The sequence below is a fragment of the Dermochelys coriacea genome, chromosome 1 (assembly GCF_009764565.3).
Source record: "Dermochelys coriacea isolate rDerCor1 chromosome 1, rDerCor1.pri.v4, whole genome shotgun sequence".
Classification (NCBI taxonomy): domain Eukaryota; kingdom Metazoa; phylum Chordata; order Testudines; family Dermochelyidae; genus Dermochelys; species Dermochelys coriacea.
Window position 1 is genome coordinate 197,348,999 of NC_050068.2, and position 23,017 is coordinate 197,372,015.

Sequence of the window (23,017 nt, forward strand, 5' to 3'; positions counted from 1 at the left end):
AGTCAACCCTGGAGCTATACAGCTGAGGGAGACTTTAAAAGATCAATTTAACGGTGTGATGTTCCCCTGGTGTTATCTGGACCGGTGATCTGCTAGGTCACGCCGATCCTTGACTCTGGGAGCCAGACTTACCCTGCTCTGCTGTGAGAACCTCCACTCCTGGGCTCTTCATGCACAGCTTCTGGCATGTAAGCTGCTTGGATTGTACAACTGAATGACACTAGCCAATATCTCCGGTCCCAGACACAACCCTAGGAACCTCCATCTTGCAGTGTCCAGTTATGCCCGCTGGACACTGCAAGCTTATATGAGTTTGTCAATTTAACAAAGAAATTGATATGTACCAGGCTTGTTATCCCAAGGGGCGTCTCTGACACACTTCAAACCAAATGCAGTGCTTCAGGTAGAATAAAAAAACAAATTTATTCGCTACAGAGATAGATTTTTAAGTGATTATAAGTCAAAGCATAACAAGTCAGATTTGGTCAAATGAAATAAAAGCAAAACGCATTCTAAGCTGATCTTAACACTTTCAATACCCTTACAAACTTAGATGCTTCTCACCACAGATTGGCTGGTTGCCTTTCAGCCAGGCTCTCCCCTTTGATCAGTGCTTCAATCTCTTGGTGGTGATGTCTGTAGATGGAGGCGGAAGAGAGAGGAAGAGCACAGCAAACATCTCTCCCTTTTATCATGTTCTTTCTTCCCTCTCGGCTTTGCCTCCCACCCTCAGGGTCAGGTGAGCATTACCTTATCACAGTCCCAAACTGACCAAAGGAAGGGGGTGACTCACTTGAGAGTCCAACTGATCCTTTCTTGCTGCCTAGGCCAGTGTCCTTTGTTCCTGTGAGGCTGGGCTGGGTTTGTCTCATACATGCCCTGATGAGGTGTGAACTGCTCCTGGAGAGTTTTTGTCTGGGCTTTCTTTAAGCTATGAGGACACTTTTTCAGCCTCATAACTATATACATGAAATTATAACCTATAACATTACTAGAACAACAATGCTCAGTGTATCATGAGCCTTCTGAAGACGCCCAACATGACAAACTTTGCATTGGATACCACACAACCATATTATAAGGATGAACATGGGAGTGCAGGGTATTCCCCCGAGGTACAGAACGTCACAAACAGGCAGCCATAATAGTGTTGTGTGATGATTTTGTGCACCTGTATGACTTTGTGTGTTCCTACATTTAAATATCAGTGGGACTCTGACTCCTGTTCATTTTTATTTAGGAATGGGTGGGGGCATGCTGGTATCACACTGGCGTGGTATCACACTTTTTATCTGTTCCAAGCAAAGTATTGTGTAAGATCATAGTCCAGCGTATATCAGAGGCAGTTGATAGTGTTCTCAGAAAAGAGCAAGCTGGTTTTCGGAAAGGGTGTGGATCAGATCTTCACTCTACGAAACATAATAGAACAGTGCTTAGAATGGCAATGGCAACTCTACATAAATTTCATAGACTTTGAGAATGCTTTTGATAGCATTCAGAGGACTAGCCTATGGCGCACTCTGCGGGAATATGGAATTCCTTTCTGTATAATCAACATCATCAAAAGCTTTTATTTCAACTTTACATGCAGTGTTGATCACAGTGAGCTCAGTTTTAAAGTCAAAACAGGAGTACGTCAGGGGCGCGTCGTGTCTGCAATTCTCTTCAACATCTATTGATCTCTGTCATTAGCACCCTGCCAGTGTAGCAGTGAGTGGGAGGGGAGAGGCGGCTGCTCTGTGGTCAACGGATGTGGCTGTGAGCATGGGCTTCGGTGGCTGGGCGGAAGGCTTCTCTGGCCCTCTGATATTGTGCTTCACCCTACACTCCTCCATGGGGGAAGGAGAGGGAGGACAAAGCCATCGCTTGCTGGTGCCAAGCCCACGGCCTGTGCCAAGCCCAGGACAGTTTTCTGCTGAGAGGCTGCCACTGCTTCATGGGAGCTCTTCTGATCAGGGAGGGATGCTTCTGGAAACCCTGCCATTGCCTGAGCACTTGAGAGAGGCATGGGTCCCCATAGAACAGGCCCACACCTCCATGCAGGCACTTAATCTGTGAGGGAGGTGCAGAAAGACAGTGTCTAGCTTTCCCTCTCTTCTTAGCCTTCTCTGCCATGCGGCACCTGCATGGGTGAGCAGCGACTGAGGAGAAAGAGACTCCTCCCTGCCAGTAAAGGCAGACTCTGACAGCCTGGATATTTCATGACTTTTTTTTCTCCCTTTTGTTTTTCTTCAAATGTGCTTTGCGGCATGGAGAAGATGTTTTGCCTGCCTGCCGCTGGAGAGGCAGACAAAATCTCAGAAATGGAGCCAAATCTTCCCTTTCTCTGTTGGAGGCAGACCAATCAAAAACGGTCAAAGATTGCATACAGCACAGTACCCAATGTCATGGATCCATGGACTTTATTACTCCAAGCAAGGACATTTTCAGGTAAGGCATACGTACATTTTCCTAATTGGTGTAACAAAGCAGTGTCTATGAATGTCTTTACAGTGTCTCTTCACAGCATAGCAAGCTCGAGTTGTAACTTGAGTGTTGCCCCTAACTAGGCGCATGTCCAGACACAAAAATCTCTAACTGGAGTGCTATTGACGCTCCAGCTAGTATTGCAGTGGGATGCAACAGTTTCAGTTACAAGAACTCAGCAGCAGCTAATCCAATTGCTCCGCTAATCCAATAACTCTGTAATTCCAGTGCCCTTTTGAAGTGTGAGTGCCTCATTTGAGCTAGCCTAGCTGCAGTGCAGTTACTTGGGTGTACTAACTTGATTTTAACTGTTGCAGTGAAGACAAGCCCTAAAACAGTATGACCATCATACTATTAAAAAGAAAAGGCGTACTCGTGGCACCTTAGAGACTAACAAATTTATTTGAGTATAAGCTTTCGTGAGCTACAGCTCACTTCATCAGATGCATGCATTCAATGAAGTGAGCTGTAGCTCACGAAAGCTTATGCTCAAATAAATCTGTTAGTCTCTAAAGTGCCACAAGTATTCCTTTTCCGTTTGCGGACAGAGACTAACACGGCTGCTACTCTGAAACCTGTCATCATACTTTTGTCATCTGAGCTCTGTGAACAAGCCATTCGTGACTCCTCAGGAACACAAAGCCTGATTAATTTTGTTAAAGATTTATTGACCAAGGTTTAGAAACACAAAGAACAACAGAGTTGAGAAGAGAAATGGATAGAAGCAAAAGAAAGAAAGGAGAACACTGTATTATCTTGAGATCTTCTTTCTCATGTTCCTTTCTGGTTTCCCCTGCTCTCCTACGTGGTTGGTGCCATTGCCTGGGCTGGAATGTCAAGGTAGGTTAGCTTTTGCTAGGATTTTGTCAGCATGGTTTCACTGCTTCCTTGGAAGATCTCCACTGAATTCTAGAATGATCTACTGGTATCTCAAGAAGCCATTACTGCTGAACTATATAGTAACTCCACCTTCAATCCTGAACATAAGAGCTCCAGTGTCCTAATGTATAATAAAATAGAATTGGGGCCATAGAGAGGCAGTCCCAAAAGAAATGGCAGCTGTTGATCACACAAAGAAACCATAGGAACAACTGTATTCATGTTCTTAGGTGTCCTGATAAATAGATGCCTCTTTGAAATACTAGTGGAAATTAAGTCCTAAACAGTTACCCCATTACTCTCCATGCTACTGTAGGTTGGGGCTTTTAAGAAGTTGCTGTAAGGATTATACAGTACCAGACCCACTAAGAAATGAGGACTAGAGAAGAAGAATACTTTATCTATGTAGCATCCTTCATTCAACTCCAAAGCCATTTACTGACCTTAAATAATTATAATCTTACAAAGAGATCCATAGCTTGCTTTTTGCATAGTATCATGGTGAGGTGATTTTTCAGGCCCATGTGTTTTTGGACAGGGCTACAGAGTGAGTCTGGAATAAAATGTAAGGGTACACATACCCAGTACCCTTCTCTATCCTTGGGACAATGCTGTCTCCTGCACTTCCACTACCATTGAGATATGACTATAAACTGAAGTAGAGACTATTCCATTGTTTGTTTTGTTTTTTATTCATGTAACTGTGTGTCCCATCTTTTAAGTCTTGCTTTAAAAGCACAGAATGTTGTAATAGGCTTTTCATATACTCAGAAAAAGCAGTGCTAAAAAACCTGAGTTTTCTAGTTACTCTTGCAGATGGGAGACGGGCTTGTCAGGCTGGATTGCATTTTCCTGTTGCTAAAGTTTCTTATGTTCTCTTGAAAAAAATAACTAAAAGAGGAAAATCCTGAATGTATAAGTTACAGCCTCTCAGAAAGGAGGGAGATCAAAGAAAACAAAGTCTGACTCCAAAGGGACACTGGCTCATCAACTAATGATAAGCTTTCTTTCCATTTCCTTTTTATCGTGATTTATTTCTTTGTAGAGACAAAGGGGTGAGGTAGCATCTTTTACTGGATCAGCTTCTGTAGATGAAAGAAACAAGCTTTTGAGCTTCACAGAACTCTTCTTCAGGTCTGTAGTTTGTCTTGTTCAGCAGCCAGTCTACTTTCTGGATAGAGCTCTGCTGTTAATGTCTTCTAGCAACCATTTGCTAACTGGTTAAAACACACATCTTGAATCTTTCAGTGCTTAATCAATTAAATTTTTCGGTGTAGTCAGTATTTTTTACAGGCTGAAATGGAGAAAATCTCTTCCCCCTCCCCACCTTATTTTTCTTGCTTTGTTTATACTGGACTGTGCACTGGTGATTGTTAGCATTGTGGGTGTAGCTCTGAAAGGAGAACTGTTAAGAACACTTCCTTTCATTCATATATTGTTAATTAAATCTTGTTTCATTTTAATGAGAGCTGTTGAGATGTGAGCATGTTCTATGAATCCAATATCCTGAGAACACAGCAATTTGTATGTAGTTAATACCTGGGAATTAGAAGGAAACCTTCTGATTCCATACATTAGTGGCTCCCCAAACCTTAACACCTGATTTAAAATGTCTTGAGATGTTGAAATCCAGCTCAGGTCAGTAATAATATCTAACATTTATGTAGTGTTATACAAACATTAGTTAGCTAGTGTCTGACAGTTACTAACTGATGGCTATTTTATAACCTATGTGAAGTTTGATGGTATCAGTCCAACTCCCAGTGGTCAGATTTCTATACTGCATAAAAAACTACCACTAATGGCACTAACGTTACACCCAAGAGGCCAACTTTGCCAAGAAGTCAAGAATTGAATAGAATTGGAAACTGAACTTTCCTCATCACTAAAGGAGCTTTCTACAGCCTATCTCCGGGGTTGTCAATCATGTAATCTCTCACAAATGTTACGTTCACACAAATGTTTTAGAGGGGGGGGGGAAAGGCAAAGTAAAACGATAGTCTGTTGATCAAGTTTCAAGTATGCACACAGCATCTGTGTGATAACCAGCAGCTCTGATGCCAGTAGCCTGGTTCCCAGCTGCTTATCACATATATACTCAGAGCTACTTGTTTGCTGGCTGTCGGTGTCTAGGCTGTGAACCACAGCAGCAGAGCATTCATGGCACCCAGGGTTACAAGGGCAAGTAGTGACACAGCCTCTCACTGGTTGGGATTGCACCCCAGAACATGACAGCCATCTCATTCTGTCATGCTAGTGTTGTGTGGTGCAGTTGGTCTCAGGATCAGGTGAAAATCTGAGAGAGGGAGGACAGGAGGAAGATGAGGACAGGAGGAAGGAAAAGAACGCACAAGGGAAGAGAAGACAGAGCATGAACTCATGTGTCAGGCTGATGTTTCTCTCATCTAATGGTGAGTCAAGTGTTCTCACCCATGAGTTGATCTGGATTTTGCAATGGTCAAGGCAAAGGACAGAGTCTCTGGAGCGAAGCAGAGGCCGGGTGGCCTTTCCCCAAGGAATCCTCCAAGAGTCCGTTTCACCATTATGGTCCTTAAAGTATCTCTTCTTAAAAACTCGGCGGTGGTAGGAAGCGATGGGTGGAATAGGTTACCCCTTCATTATTTTGTTCACTAATTAGGCCTATTTTCCGACATACCAATTTTGGTCCATTGATATCTGATACTATTCTCCCATGGTTTATTGCTCACAGTCCTATCAGAGGCCTTGAGTTGTTTCAGTTGCCCTTTTTGTCTGGAGTAATCCAGCCTTTCTGTCTCCTTTCCATACTGATGTTCTGTTTCTAATAAACATTTAAATTATAACAGGCTACTGGAGCATTCTGTGCTCCAACTGTTGACCTTACAGTTAGGGTAGATTTGCTAGGCCTAAATTACTATAACAGTGGATCCAAAACCTAGCTATACATATGCATGTGAGGGAGGCAGGTGCCATAACATTCGTAAGAGGTATAGCTGATCACTTTTTTTTTTCTTTTTCTGTTGACTCTTTGGCCTGTAGAACTGTTTTGGTTTAGTCATTTGAATCTCCGTTTCAGATATCATCTTGATATCTCTGTATTGTAAAATGTCTGACTTCATTTGGGGCTCAACAAATTTGGATTGCCTATTCTACTTCAGGGATGTGATATTATTACAAAGTATTGCATGCAGTCATGAGCATGCGGCACTCATTCATTATCAATCTTTAGTTAGTACCAGTGGCTTCTCTGCACTGTGCCACTGAACTCTCTGGTCCTAGTCTATGTCATTTGATCTGTGCGATCACTGGCTTCTGCTTTTTGACCCTTTTGAGTTTTCATTCTGCAGTGGTCAAGACATCTTTTGGCATGGTCAGCCTTCTGATGTTCTCAATATCTTCATTTTCCCCCAAATCCTATTCCCTTGGTTTTATGACTGATCGGTTTTCTGTGCATTTGGGGAGAGTATGTCGCTATATTCTGGGTTTCCAATATCCCACATTTTCATTCCATATTTTCCTCCCTCTGTGGCTCTTTCCACTTCACTGAAGAGTGTGCCTGTATTTATAATTACTATTTGTTTATTTAATATTAATAACACCCATTTACAATTTAGGTCTTTATTTGGATTCTAAGCTTTTTCTTGTAAACACGCTGAAATTAAAGTTGAAATTCCTTAGTTTTGTTGAACCAGCTATGTATATTCGTGTGGGTGGTCTGGAAACACAATTTGTACTTCCAGCACCATTTTTAGGTTGGCTAAATATTCTTTGCAGAAGTTAGATTGTTTTCAGCTGTAATGACAAGAACCCCATGGCCTCGGCTATATTTTACAAGAAGTTAGAAGTGCTCTTATTTTTTTCTTGTAAAGAGGTCCTTAATATCCCTTGTTGTCTTTAAATTTAGTGTTGTGGACTTACTCTACATGATGCAGCTTTCTTAGTTTTACAGCATTACTACCCTTCAAATGCTTTTCTTTTGGGCCTTTGCTCCTTTACATCAGATTGAAAATATCTCAGCAGACTCCTCAATAATGGGTGTTTTATGTTTATTAAACTAGGTCTGTCTTACTGAATGAAATGATTTATGCTGGCTTCTTGTCTGTCTTCATCTCTGTTCATTAGAGCATCTGGATGCCAAATGTTAAGAAACAATCAGAAATTACAGTTCACCTTTTTCTTTTCCAGTCCCTTAATTTTGCTCTGTGTGACCTGTATTTTGTGTTAAAAGCAAAAGGGTTGACGTACAGTTCTTCACCAGATGTCATAGTAGTACCAAGTAGCCTGTTAATGATGACTTGTTTTCTCAGCCGCCTTCGCATGTAAACTATCACTCCAGCTCATAAAATTTGCTGAGAAATTGAATAAAACACTCCATTTACCTCTGAATATGCTCTGGTGTATATATATTGCCTTTGTCTTGTCCTTCAATTTGTCTTTAGTGCCACATAGGGTCATGATTTAATGTCTTGTCCATATGGCAGTTTTTGCTGGATACTAAATTATTTTTAAGATCAGTTTCTGAGAATCATTTAAGGCTGTATGGTTTTGCTGACATGGTGGGTGGGAAGAAAAAAGGAAGTATTTATTTTAAAAAGTTATTGAAAATCACTATTGCTCAAACAAAAAGTAATAGAAATTGCTTTCCTTATCAAATGAACATCTTTAAGTATGATAATACCATATATCAGTGTTTCTCAGCCTTTTTGATACCAGGGACTGGCTTGCTGCCTTCCTAAAGTGTGTCAGGGAGATCTCGGGGACCAGTACTAGTCTACAGAGAATCTATGCTGAGAAAAACTGCCCAATATTACTACCTACTTTCTCTGTCTCATTTTTATAGACTTTGTGGTATGAGTTTGGTTCTTATCTGGTTTGTGAATGGCTTCCAGAGCCTTGGAAAGTCTTAGTTTTGTTTCCTGATTTTCTCATATGCATCTCTTGGTGTTAGATGACAAATTCATTCTTATATTGTTGATCTGGAACAGGGGTGAGCAAACTTTTTGGCCTGAGGGCCACATTGGGGTATGGAAATTATATGGTGGGCCATGAATGCTCACGAAATTGGGGGTAGAGTTGTGGGAGAGGGTGAGGGCTCTGCCTGAGGGTGCAGGCTCAAGGAGGGGCCAGAAATGAGGAGTTCAGGGTGCTGGAGGGGGCTCAGGGTTGGGGTGTTGGGGTTCTAGATCACCCCTGATCTAGAATTATCTTTACAGTGTTTTGGAGAGATTGTCTTGAATCACAGGTTTCAGAGTAGCAGCCGTGTTAGTCTGTATTCTCAAAAAGAAAAGGAGTACTTGTGGCACCTTAGAGACTAACAAATTTATTAGAGCATAAGCTTTCGTGAGCTACAGCTCACTTCATCGGATGCATTTGGTGGAAAAAACAGAGTAGAGATTTATATACACACACACAGAGAACATGAAACAATGGGTTTATCATACACACTGTAAGGAGAGTGATCACTTAAGATAAGCCATCACCAACAGCAGGGGGGGGAAGGAGGAAAACCTTTCATGGTGACAAGCAGGTAGGCTAATTCCAGCAGTTAACAAGAATATCAGAGGAACAGTGGGGGGTGGGGTGGGAGGGAGAAATACCATGGGGAAATAGTTTTACTTTGTGTAATGACTCATCCATTCCCAGTCTCTATTCAAGCCTAAGTTAATTGTATCCAGTTTGCAAATTAATTCCAATTCAGCAGTCTCTCGTTGGAGTCTGTTTTTGAAGCTTTTTTGTTGAAGTATAGCCACTCTTAGGTCTGTGATCGAGTGACCAGAGAGATTGAAGTGTTCTCCAACTGGTTTTTGAATGTTATAATTCTTGACGTCTGATTTGTGTCCATTCATTCTTTTACGTAGAGACTGTCTTGAATCAGTATTCCTGATCGAAACATTTGTGCACTTTATGGAATTCAAAAAACTAGAACTCTAGGGTGGGATTTTCTAAAATACTCACTGTTGGTGTAACTTTCTCCCATTAAAGTCAATGTGAGTTTTATCAATCTCTGTGGTCAGAGAGTTAAGTCAGTATATATAAAAGTCCCATCTGCAGTCTTGAGCATAATATTCTTTTTTCATTACTAATCTTAGAGATCTATTTCATTATAGATTTCTTTACTTTTTAAAGGCCTTGAATACACACACACACACACACACACACACACACACACACACACACGGAGAAACGGTGACCTTCTTCTTCCTATTTCTGCTGAATGACTGCAGAATGTCTCAGAATTTCCTTGAGCTGTAGCTCATGAAAGCTTATGCTCAAATACATTTGTTATTCTCTAAGGTGCCACAAGTACTTCATTACTGGGAGTTCAATCCCAATATGGATTATCACAGGTTGATGCTATCTGTGTGGAAAGTTGGCAAGAAAATATCTGGAGGTGTTCTAGGGTTGTCAACTTTCTAACATCTGAAAACAGGACACTACAGCAGGAGAGCTAGAATCTCTCCCCTCCCCCCCTGCTTTCCCTCAAGCCCTGCGCCCATTGCTCACTGCTCTCCCTCCTCCATTTTCCTCATTGCTCGATCCTGTTTACCTTGCCTCCCCCACCCCCCCTACCCAAGGGATCCCTCTGCACCGGGGCTAGGATGGGAGCCTGAATGCCCATGGGATGCAGGTAGGAGGAAACCCCAGCTGAGCCGACTCTGGCATGGGTTGATGACCCAGTGCCTCTTCCCTTAGACCGCCCTGCCCCCTGCCCACAGTACCTGGACTTTTGGTGTCCAGTCAGTACATGTGACCAGACACAGTACAGTCGAAAACCATACATCTGACAACCCTAAAGTGTTCTGAGGAATGCTGAACTGGTCTTTGGAGAGGAAACGGAAATCTGGATTGTAGACTGTTCCAGCAGGCAGAATGAAAAGTGCCTCTGTCTTCTACATCGTAAAGAAGGTATGTGTGTTCATCTGATGACCATTCTGCAAGTGTGTCACCTGCAGTATCATTACTGTTATAGCACCACATCATGTGTTGGCTATTGAAATCACCAACATATATAGCTTGGTGATAGGCTGTGGGTAATGGGGGAGAAGGCCAGTCTATATTCAGAGGTTTATACACATCAACCACCATCATCTTGGGGATTCTTATTGATATGGTGAAGGTTCTGGTGTTGCTCTGGCATCTATCATGTCATAATCCTTGATGCCTTGCTTGATGTACATGGCAAGGCTGTTTTGAGTGGTGGAGGGAGAAAAGGAGATCATAGCTAGCAATACTGCAGTGTGATTCTTGGACGATATCTTTGAGATGGGTTTCTCACAGGGCAATGACATTGATCATGTTGTCTTGCATTATGTGAACTTGGTATTCACTTTTAGATTGGAATATACCTTGAGTGTTCAATTGGCAAATTTGTAGAGCTAGGCCTCTTAAAGTGGCTCTGGCAGGAGTTGCTTTTTGCAGACTAACGATTTCCATTGCTGTTCAATCTGGGATTTTGTGGAGCCATATTCGGATGCCATTTTGATGACATTGATTGTGCTTTAGCATGTAACAGGGCAGACTACAAGAAGGTTATCTGTTTTGAAATGGTCTTGTCTACCCATCTTGTGTGCCTGTTAACTTCAGTTCTTTCCAGCCTGATTTCAGTTGTTTTATATAATTTTATTACATTTCTCAAGAGGAATTAATAAATCAAAGCTCTTTCTTGAAGGCTAGTATTTGACAACTATATCCCTACAAAATACAGTTTCTGGGTGCAGAAGTTTGTGTTTGGCAAGTTTTGCATTGCAGATACACTTGAAGATCATCCCATTTCAGGTGTAGAGTCATCACTAACAGACTACGTGGTACTGGTATGACATCTGGTGAAGAACTGTATGTTAACCATTTTGCTTTTAACACAAAATGCAGGTCACATAGAGCACAATTAAGGGACTGGAAAACAAAAAGGGGGGGGGGCTATTCGAATCAGGGAGGCTTTGCGGCAGCACTTTGACAATGACCAACAGTAACGTATATCTCTGAGTCGCTTCAGTGGTACATGACATGTAGTTTTCCTAGAGGGTAATGGTGACATTGTAATAAAGTGATTAAAATGCCTATGTATGTATTGGCAGTGCCTGCAATCTCACTTTGTAGAAAAAAAATAAAGATGATTTACCATTATAAAAGTTTGCTTTTATTGCACAAGAAACAGCACACACAAACACACGGATGCTTGGTGGGAAGGGAGGAACCCGGGAAGGGCAGACTTTCACAGCTGTGTGTAGGTCCGGCTATCATTGTGAAAGTTGTCCAAGCAGGTGGAGTGAAGGGGGAACTGAGAAGTCCCAGAAGGTGGAAAGGACTGTGTGGGCAGAGTCCTTGGGGGGGGGTGGGGGCGGGCCAGCGGGCATCGAGAAGAGTTCTGAATGTGCTGCAGTCTGCAGCATTATTAAGGACTTCAGCATCTGCGTTTGCTCCTCCATGACTTTAAGCATCCACTCAGTAGCGTCCTTAACAAACGTGTGATTCTCTTTTCTGTCCTATTGTTTGGCTTCCCAGCACTCCTTTCGTTCCCTTTTTTCTGCATTGGAGCTCTGCAGGACCTCCCGGAACATGTCTTCTTTGCTGCGTCTTTGGCACTGTCTTATCTGGCGGAGATGCTCGGCCAGGGTGCATGGGGTGTTCCTGAAGGCCACATCTGGTGCTGCACAGGGGACAATGCACAGAAGAAGGATTGTTAAATTCATGCACAACATTGAAACATTTCTGTTAAAATACACCTTTTGCAACATTGCCATCGCTTTCTCACTGATCCTAGCCAAGCATACATCTCTGCAAACACCCAAAGCTTGGTGAGTGTTGGCGTGGGGCAGGGGTGGGTGTTCGCAGAGATGTGTGCCTGGCTAGAATCAGTGAGAAAGCGATGGCAATGTTGTAAAAGCTGTATGCCCTCCGAAGTATCCACAGGGCTCCTGGCAATGGAGATGGGGTTGCCACCGAGGATAGCATCCAGCTCCTTATAGAACCGACAGATCTTAGGTGAAGCACCTGAGTGACAGTTTGCCTTCCTCATCTTATGGTATGCCTGCCCCAGCTCCTTTATCTTCGCTCTGCACTGCAGAATGTCCTGATCATAACTCTTTTCGCAAAAGCCTCAAGAAAATTGCCTGTAGGTATTCCAATTCCTGTGGCTCAAGTGCAGCTGGGACTACACAGCCTCTTCTCCCCATATACTGAGCAGATCTAGCAGCTCTGCAGTGGTCCAAGTGGTAGAGCGTTTGCTGTGATAACCTGCCATGGTCACCTGGGAAGATGCGGTGAGACCTCTCTATGCTGAGCAAACAGGAAATGGAATTTCAAAAATTTCCAGGGCTTCTAAAGGGGAGGGATGGATGGTTGTTCACCTGGCTGATGGGCAGTGGAGTTCAAACCACTGACCAGAGCGGTCAGGATGGGCATTATGGGATACTTCCTGGAGGCCAATTAAACTGATGAAATGAAGCGTGGTGTCTACACTTGCATGTTGTCGACAAAAATGTAGAGGAAAGAGACTTGCATCTCTCGTGAGGGTGGATGTATTTTGTCGCCAAAACTGGGCATTCTCCCCAACAAAAGTTGCCTCGCAGTGCATACGCACTGTTTGGGTCAGTAAACGGCAGTTTTGACGACAAAACTTGGCACTGTAGACAAGGCCTCAGTGTTGACGAGTTGTAAGAGGGGGGCCTGAATGAAGAAATGGGGTTTTCCTCCTTTCCAGCTTTTTCGCCTTTTAGATGATAAATGCATTCCATTAAGTATAACAGTCCACTGGGATTTTTCACACAGCAAAATATACTATTACAGTATATTATCAATTTCTCAGGAGATGCTGAGTTTCTTTCAGTCTTTTATGTTTTTAAAATGGGAGAAGGGCAGGAGATAAGCATCTCAAATGATGGGAATGTTAGCATTTGCAGTGATTGTATATGGCAAGGGTGGCCAAACCGCGGCTCGTGAGCCGCATGCTGCACTTTTACAGTTAAAGTGCAGCTCTCAGAGTCCTCCACCCTCCCCACCCCATTCTCTGCCTACCAGCCTGTTTGGGGCAGCTCAGGTTTTCTGCCCTGCAGGTCATGGTGGGGCTAGAAGCTTCTGCCTGCAGGGAGGGGTGTCTTGGGACTTTAGCCCTATTGGAGGTACCTGCTGGGGCTCGAGGCTTCAGTGGGAGTGGGGCTTTAGCACTGAGCCTGGTCAGATGTGCCCCGTGGTTCTGAAGCCTCAAGACCCCCACGACTTCACAGGCAGAAGCCTCTACCCTCACCACCTCACCGAAGGGCTGAAGACCCAAACCCCTGCAGTCACACCCTGGCTCTCGAACTTCTGAAGATTGTGGTATGCAGCTCATAGGGTCAGTAAGTTTGGTCACCCCTGGTATATGGTTTGGGGATTTGGGGGGCTGGCTACAGCTAGTGGCAAGCCAAGGCAAATGAAAAGCCTCTCTGTTTCTCATTAAACATGTTTTCCAGATGAAAGCCAATCCAATGAAAAGGAACAAAATAGTTTATTTAAATATCAGAATTCATACCTGTGTTCAGAAAAATCTTTCATTTAAAAAATAATTCCATGGAAAACTATGTGGTGGGTTCTCATCATGCCTACACATTCTTAAAATAGTTTATCTATAAAACATGTGGCATGCACAATAAAACATGCTGGAGCAGTAATAGTCTTATAGGAATTCATTTGGGGTGATGATACATTCAGTAACTTGGTCTTTCCAAATTTATGCCAACAAAACCTTTGATATCGCACCATCGTGGTCATTCTGTCTGCATGTGTCTCTTTGAAGACAGGTTCTTCCCATGCAAATAAGGTGGTGATGTTCGTATGAAAAATTGCAGAACCGGGAGATGATGTATATTGTAGAGTTGGGTATTATTATGCTTCTTTGACCTTGTCTCCTATGCTATTGTTGATCCGTATTTGCCAGGCCTATTTCTACCACACCAAGGTCCTAAGCCTATTCAAACAGCTCCCTTTACAAAAAATAAAAGGCTGTAAAAATATTTCCCCCTTCTAAAAGTGAAATTTCTTTGCCAATATTTCAATGCCCTTACTCCCAGGGTGGGCAGTATTCAGGCCTGGACAAGTGATAAGCTATCTAATAATCAGCCAGGGTAAGAAATGGGTGTTTTAACCCATTTGAAACCTGAGAATCCTCCTTTATCAATGTGGTGCAGCATACATCTACATCACTAGTAAAATCAAGAGAGTGGACCTCAAATTGCAACATTATTATGTTAAATAATTTGTAGAGGTTTTTGGCCCCCTCTCATTCTACTACACTGTCAATGCTATGCCTGGGAATATAAATGCCTAAAAATTGGGAAATTCAAGTTGGTTAATCTTGCACCACCCCTAACTCAATTCTCTTTAAACATATATGTGATATTAAATTTCTGTAATGCTAGCATGACCCCATGTATTTTGCATACATCAGATGTTAATTTCCATGTCAGTATAAAATAGATGCAGAATCATATAAAACAAACAAAATTGCACCCCGTGGACTCTATACCTTGTATATTTAAAAGCAGAATAGTATATAAACTGACTCTAATTTCAAAATCTGGGGGAGGGCTAAAATTATTGACCTATATATAGAACAGGACTCCAAAAGTTGCTTGATTCATTAATTATATAGTGAAATATTTTTAATAAACTCATAATCTCAGTCTGGTTCAAAATTGTTTCTATTTGTGACTCATTTTCGGCAGGCCATGCTGTAATGAGTTTCCAGTTACTTACTGTGGTGTACACACCTAAGAAATTGTCATCTTTTTTTTTTCCTTTGACCAGGACAGCAGTTTACATTTGTAAACACTTTTGCTGTGTGAAGTAACCAGCAATAGAGAGAGCTTGCTGTCTCAATGAGCCCTTTTTGTCGTTGTTGTTTGTAATTCTGTCTGTTGTCATTCTTGTTATCAAAACAAAAAGGTTTCTTCTTTCATTTTGGGCTAAAAGTATATGCTGTGCTGTTTGTCTATGGCAACAATACACTTTTCCTAATCAAAAAATTTTTTGTGCCTTTTGTAGTGGATTATTTTGTTCTTCAGGATCTTATTATTCTGCCAAAGACATAGCAGCATGAAGCTTCCGTAAAACATGTCATCTTTGTTAAACCTGCTTTCAGGTACCCATTCTTAGGTATATTATGCTGCATCCTTGAATCTAGAGCTGGTTGGGAATTTTTCAATTAGATGTTTTTCCAGCAAAATGATGAAACATCAAAACTGAAACTATTTACAGGATAAGGTCAGCTTAGACCAATTACTTGACTCAAAAAAAATATTTTTTTTAAATTGTGAAGCATCCCTTTTTAGTGCATATTATATTCACATTTTCTTCAATTTACACCCTGTGCAGCCATATTGGAGCCAATTAGATTGTTAGACAGAATTTGACATTATGTGCTTGATCTATCTGTCCTCTCCCACCATCCTCTTCTTCCATCTGGTATTTGTTTTCATGAGATGGATTGATGAATTTATCTAAAATGTGGAAGCATATTTAGGTCACCTCAGACGCATCAGCACCATCAATGGTATTTGAAACCAAAACTGATCAAGTATACATGCAACAAGGAGTGATCAAGAGGAATCATCTTAATGAAAGTTTAAAGGATGATTTTGCAATCCATGAATGAACGGTTTTGTGGCAGTACCAATAGCAAGATTCTAACAAAACAGAATATTTTTGAATTAAAATCAGTGTCAGTAATGGAAAGGAATGACTGCATGATCCTATGGCAAAGGGAAACAGATTTTTTGAATAGGAGAAGACTGGTAGATAGCACATGCTGTTGGATCTCTCAGTCCTATAGTGATTGTGATAATTGCCTGATTATTTTGAGAATTAGTACACAAATCCTCTAAAATTCCGTGTATTTGCATTTATTGATTCTTGGGGACAAGGTAGCAGATTTGAATATAGAACAACACAAACTTTGTTATCGTATATCAAATTTAGAGCTATATACAAAAAATCTGATTTTAAAAACAAAACTGATAATTCATGATTTAAAAAAAAAGTTCTTAGAGATAATCCTATTGAACGTGTAAACTTACACACACTTCTTGATCAGTGAAAATGTTGGCTGTGTGTCTGCATGGAAGAAACAGTCTGCTTTACCTCTCCTATCCCATATTCTCTGTGATCCAACTGAACAATGACTGTTTCCTGGTGATTTTCCCTCCACCCCATCCCTATCCCCTAGACTTTTTTGTGAAGTAGAGGTACTACAAAAGGCTTCTTTTCTGTGTCCCCCAGTCCCATTAATCATTATCTTTGGTGTTACAGACTAGGGCTGAAGTTGACCTCTCTTTGAGAAGTCTGCTCATTTGTGCACCTGGCTTGGTATGCTGCAGATCTTTGAGTTTCCTGGTCATCTCTGGTTACAGATTTCAGAGTAGCAGCCGTGTTAGTCTGTATTCGCAAAAAGACAAGGAGTACTTGTGGCACCTTAGAGACTAACAAATTTATTAGAGCATAAGCTTTCGTGAGCTACAGCTCACTTCATCGATGTAGCTCACGAAAGCTTATGCTCTAATAAATTTGTTAGTCTCTAAGGTGCCACAAGTACTCCTTTTCTTTTTTCTGGTCATCTCTAATTCTCTTTGCAACTTCTTACTGTATTTGTAACATTTTCAATCCGAGCCTGACATTTTACCTCTTCACTTCTCTTACCTCCTCTCCTCCTTTTTTAAGTAGCTTTTGTCTGAGTGTGTCATAGGGAAATTTAAAATATTTAGAGTTGGTCCAGTTGATCAAGTAGCATTACAGTCTCTGACTGTCCAATGTAACGCTGGAAGCAAAGCTTGTGTCTTGTTCATCACATCCCATCACATTGCTACTTCTAATGGGAGCGAAGTACCTGACTTTCTTTATAAAGCAGTCTATTTAACCTTTTGATTACTAAGTTACACTAATATATACAGCCTTTAAGAAGAAGAGTTGAGATTTTCAAAGCAGTCTAAGAGTATTCAGGTACATCTTCCATTAATTTTAAAATTTGATCGATTGGCACTATATTGGCCCTTTCCCAGTCCTCTGGAATCTCTCCTGTCTTCCATAACTTTTCAAAGATAATAGCTAATGCAATTTTAGGATGGCATGCATACAGTAGTTTAATTTCTTGGATTTCCAGCTGACATTAATTTTTTTCATAATGGTTACTCAATTTTATCTGCTGTATTTCAGTTTGTAGTTACAATGACTCCGCTTCACATACTCAAATATTTGCACTTTGGGATGCAACTTTTCACATATCCCAAAGTGAATTTTTAAAAAAAAGATCAAAATCCTTTCAATCATTTGAGTTCAGTGAGGGTGGAGGGCAGGGGAGGGAGGAATTAATACTAAGCGTGCAACAAGATTTGAAAAATAGCATGGGTGGAGTCCCCATTGAGACTAGAGTTTTGACTTGGATTGAAGGGGAAACGGTTTTATTTTAAGGAAATTATGAGCCCTGGAACATCATGTACTCACTTAGGAGTGTTGATCATGAGGCAGGCATTGCACTTGCAGTTGGGAATGTGTGGACTTTTAAGAGTTGGCTATCATCTTGAGCCATGGTGTTGCTTCTGCACTTAAACCAACATGGTGCTAGCATAGGAGCAATTAAGGTGAAAGAGTCAGATGCCTGTTCAACATACATCACAGAGGTTGGCTCAGATATAGTGCTCAGTGTGGTGTATATACTTTAACACTAAAGAACAGTGTGACAATGTCGTTTTAAAATGCTTTTTGGTTAATTTTGGTAAGGGATGTTGAGCTTTGTACTTCCAAGTTAGCATGAATGTAGCTTGGGTTTGTAGTGACAACAAGTCAAAACTTCATTACCATGTGTCCAACTCAGTGTCCTATTAGAATCATAGGACTGGAAGGGACCTCAAGAGGTCACCTAGTCCGGTACCCTGCACTCGCGACAGGACTAAGTATTATCTAGACCATTCCTGAGAGGTGTTTGTCTAACCTGCTCTTAAAAATCTTCAGTAATGGAGATTCCACAACCTCCCTTGGCAATTTATTCTAGTGCTTAACCGCCCTGACAGTTAGGAAGTTTTTTCTAATGTCCAACCTAAACCTCCCTTGCTGCAATTTAAGCCCATGGCTTTTTGTCCTATGCTCAGAGGTTAAGAAGAACAATTCTTTTTCCTCCTCCTTGTAACAACCTTTTATGTACTTGAAAACTGTTATCATGTCCTCTCTCAGGCTAATCTTTTCCAAACAAACTCAATTTCTTTCCTCATAGGTCATGTTTTCTAGACCTTTAATCATTTTTGTTGCTTCTCTCTGGACTTTTTCCAGTTTGTCCACATGTTTCCTGAAATGTGGTGCCCAGAACCGGACACAATACTCCAGCTGAGGCCTAATCAGTGCGGAGTAGAGCGGAAGAATTACTTCTTGTGTCTTGCTTACAGCATTCCTGTTCATACCTCCCAGGATGATGATCACTTTTTTTGCAACAGCGTTACCCTGTTGACTCATATTTAGCTTGTGGTCCACTATGACCACCAGATCCCTTTCCCAGTACTACTTCCTAGGCTGTCATTTCCCATTTTGTATGTGTGCAACTGATTGTTCCTTCCTAAGTGGAGTACTTTGCATTTTTTCTTATTGAATTTCATCCTATTTGCTTCAGACCATTTCTCCAGTTTGTCCAGATCATTTTGAAGTTTAATCCTATCCTCCAAAGCACTTGCAACCCCTCCCAGCTTGGTACCGTCCGCAAACTTTATAAGTGTACTCTGTGTGCCATTATCTAAATCATTGATGAAGGTATTGAACAGAACTGGACCCAGAACTGATCCCTGTGGGACCCTACGCTTATGTCCTTCCAGCACGACTGTGAATCACTGATAACTACTCTTTGGTAGTTTTCAACCAGTTTTGCACCCACCTTATAGTAGCTCCATCTAGGTTGTATTTCCTTAGTTTGTTTATGAGAAGGTCATGTGAGACAGTATCAAAAGCATTACTAAAGTTAAGATATACCACGTTTACCACTTCCCCCCATCTCCAAGGCTTGTTACCCTGTCAAAGAAAGCTAACAGGTTGGTTTGACATGATTTGTTCTCAGCAAATCCATGCTGACTGTTATTTAGCATCTTATTATCTTTCCAGGTACAGAAGTTAAGCTGACCGGTCTGTAATTCCCCGGGTTGTCCTTATTTCCCTTTTTATAGATGTGCACTATATTTGCCCATTTCCAGTCTTCTGAAATCTCTCCTATCTTCCATGACATTTCAAAGATAATTGCTAAAGGCTCAGATAGCTCCTCTGTCAGCTCCTTGAGTACTAGGATACATTTCATCAGGCCCTGGTGACTTGAAGACATCTAATTTGTCTAAGTAATTTTTAACTTGTTCTATTCCTATTTTAGCCTCTGATCCTACCTCATTTTCATTGACATTCACTATGTTAAATGTCCAATCACCACCAACCTTCTGGGTGAAAACTGAAATAAAGAAGTCATTAAACACCTCTGTCATTTCCACCTTTTCTGTTATTTCCCTGCCCCCGCCATTGAGTAATGGGCCTAACCCTGTCCTTGGTCTTCCTCTTGCTTCTAATGTTTTTGTAGAATTTTTTTTGTTATCCTTTATGTCTCTCTAGCTAGTTTGATCTCGTTTTGTGCCTTGGCCTTTCTAATTTTGTCTCTACATGTCTTATTTGTTTATATTCATCCTTTGTAATTTGACCTAGTTTCCACTTTTTCTAGGACTCTTTCTTTTTTGATTTTTAGATTATTGAAGATCTCCTGGTTAAGCCAGGGTGGTCTCTTGTCATACTTCCTATCTTTCCTTCGCAGTAGGATAGTTTGCTCTTGTGACCATAATAATGTCTCTGGAAAAACTGCCAACTGTCTTCTATTGTTTTTCCCCTTAGACTTGCTTCCCATGGGATCTTGCCTATAAACTCCTTGAGTTTGCTAAAGTCTGCCTTCTTGAAATCCATTGTCTTTATTTTGCTGTTCTCCCTCCTACCATTCCTTAGAATCTTGAACTCTGTCATTTCCTGATCACTTTCACCCAAGCTGCCTTCCACTTTCAAATTCTCAACCCGTTCCCCCCTATTTGTCAAAATCAAATCTAGAACAAGCTCTCCCCTGGTAGCTTTCTCCACTTTCTGAAATAAAAAAAAGTCTCCAATACATTCCAAGAACTTGTTGGATAATCTGTGCCCTGCTGTTTTATTTTCCCAACAGACGTCTGGGTAGTTGAAGGCCCCCATCACCACCAAGTCCTGTGCTCTGGATGATTTTGTTAGTTGTTTAAAAAAAGCCTCATCCACCTCTTCTTCCTGGTTAGGTGGTCTGTAGTAGACCCCTACCATGACCTCCACCCTTATTTTTTATCCTTACCCAGAGACTTTCAAGAAATCTGTCTCCTATTTCCTTCTCAACCTTCTGTCCAAGTGTATACATTTTTTAATATACAAGGCAACACCTCCTCCCTTTTTTCCCTGCCTGTCCTTCTTGAGCAAGCTGTACCCTTCTATACCAATATTCCAGTCCTACGTATTATCACACCAGGTCTCTGTAATGCCAACTATATCATAGGTGTGTATATTTACTAGCATTTTGAGTTCTTTTTGCTTATTCTCCATACTTCTTGCATTAGTATACAGACAGCTAAGACACTGATTTGATTTCCTCCCTCCTCCCCCTGTTCTGTCTTGTCTCTCCTTTATCCCTGGTATAACAGCCCATGCTCCCCCCAAATTCTGACCCTTCTCCCAGGTCTCCATGTTCTTGACTTACCTGTGGGCTTTGGTCACCTGCCCCCTTCAAACCAGTTTAAAGCCCTCCTCACTACATTAGCCAGCCTGTATCCAGACATTGGTTGATGGTCTTAGACTTATTTCCTCCCCACACCTGAGACAACTGTCTTTTTCATAAAACCCTAGTTAAAATTGATTAATGGCAACCTCAGTGTCAATTTCAGCAGAGGCGCCATGGATTTAAATACTCTTAAAGACTGAAACGCCTTCTCATCCTCAAAGATAGGGAACTCTGCGCCGGTGCTGATTCTGCTGTACCTGCTCTGTTACTAGAGGAATTCAGTTTCAGTGCATTGTCCATCCAGTACTTTTCACTAGTTACTAAAATTGCCTTAAACACATGTTCAGAGATAGATAGATTAGCTGAGCTTTAGTATTGTAGATTGCCCCATAATCATAATAAAGGAAAACATTATAGTCAGTGTAAATGGCTGAGTGGATCTAACATTTTGTTGTCTCCTTTACCACAGAAAATCAGGCAGTAGTTTTCAGAAACTCTGATGTTCAATACTTAAAACTCAAAACATTTCACTTAGGTTAATGCAAACCATTCCATCCCTCTTTCAGTTATCACCAGCTTCTACTGGTGATTAAACTAACACTGTCTTTCTTGGTAACTTCTAAATTGCTTCTCTCCATCTAGCTTCAGCTTTTTATTGAGCAGCAATTTTCTCATGCCTAAACTTGTTAGACTTCTGTACAGTGAATTACACTGTGGTACATTCTTTGGTGCTTACAATAGCAGTTACTTCTCTGAATAGCCTGCATGTGATCTCTTAATTTTATGTACATCTGGATTTTATAGGTTAAGACTGTCCTATTTATTCAGTACCCTAACAAGTCAGCACATTCATTCAGAATAGATGAAAGATTTTCCAAGCTTATTTTATTCTTTCAAGGTTTCCAGCAGATAATATAGTTTCAGAAGCTTTGTTAATCTTTTCCAAATTTTCCAATCACATAGTTATTTCGTCAGTCACCTTATAGGCTGGGCTCTAACCCTTTGTTGCTACCCACCTGCAAGTTTTTCCAGCATTGTGTATACATATATATTACTACATACACCAGTCACGTACAACTGAGTTATGATGCTCTAACTCCTTCAGGGGGTCCTCCATACATCATAAAACAGAGTAAAGCTCAAGTCTTTCTCCATCCCCCACTCCGCAGGAGAAACTGTATCTTTTAAATGAAGTGTCTTGTTTTTTATATACTATATGGATCTAACTCCTAGATGGTATCCAACCAGACAAAAATATAGGCCATTTCACAGTCAGTTTGCCCCTAAACTGACAACTGTGATATCACAGGTTTATACTACTGACTTTTTGTGCAAACAGTGAGTAGGTCTTGGGCAGCGATGCCCTGAAAATGTTCAGATTCAAATGTGAAGTTCAGAAACATTCCGCCATGGAAATGTTTATTGTATGGAAGAAGAAGATTATAAAGCATCTCATTAGATAAAATAAATATCCCAATATGCAGCCTGGGAACTGGACTATAAACATGGACACTTTCTATCAAGTGAGGAGCCAGCCTGTCCTGTCATCCCTAAAAACAAGAGCTACATTCTAAGTGATGTAAACTATTCTCTTGATACTTACCAGACTGTATTAACTTTGTTTCTGCAGCGCATCTGCAGTGAGAGTGCAACTGAAGTGGAAGATGAATTGGGCTGGCTAAACAATTGAGAAAATATAAATAACACTGTACAGTTTCTGCCATTAACTAATGCAGCAAAGGCAGAGATTAATTATGAAACAATGGCAAATATATCATCTGGTCTTTTTAAAAGCCAGTTCTAGAGTTGTGTGGTGTTTTTTTTTGTTTTTTGTTTTTTTTTATTTAAAGCTTCACTTGGCCTGCAAGGAGAATTCAATTTAATGATCCTGAGTTCCTAGACAATGCACTTTTTTCCCTGGAGGAG

General features: G+C 41.1%; 1 protein-coding gene across 1 annotated transcript in view; it reads left to right on the forward strand.

Annotated features, from left to right (window-relative positions):
* LOC119844474 (ABI family member 3 binding protein) overlaps positions 1 to 23,017 on the forward strand; it is a 411,236-nt gene that overhangs the window by 22,462 nt on the left and 365,757 nt on the right. The window contains exon 2 of the mRNA XM_043511028.1: positions 2,259 to 2,430. Within this exon, the coding sequence (XP_043366963.1) occupies positions 2,259 to 2,430 (172 nt within the window). The remainder of the gene's footprint in view (positions 1 to 2,258; positions 2,431 to 23,017) is intronic.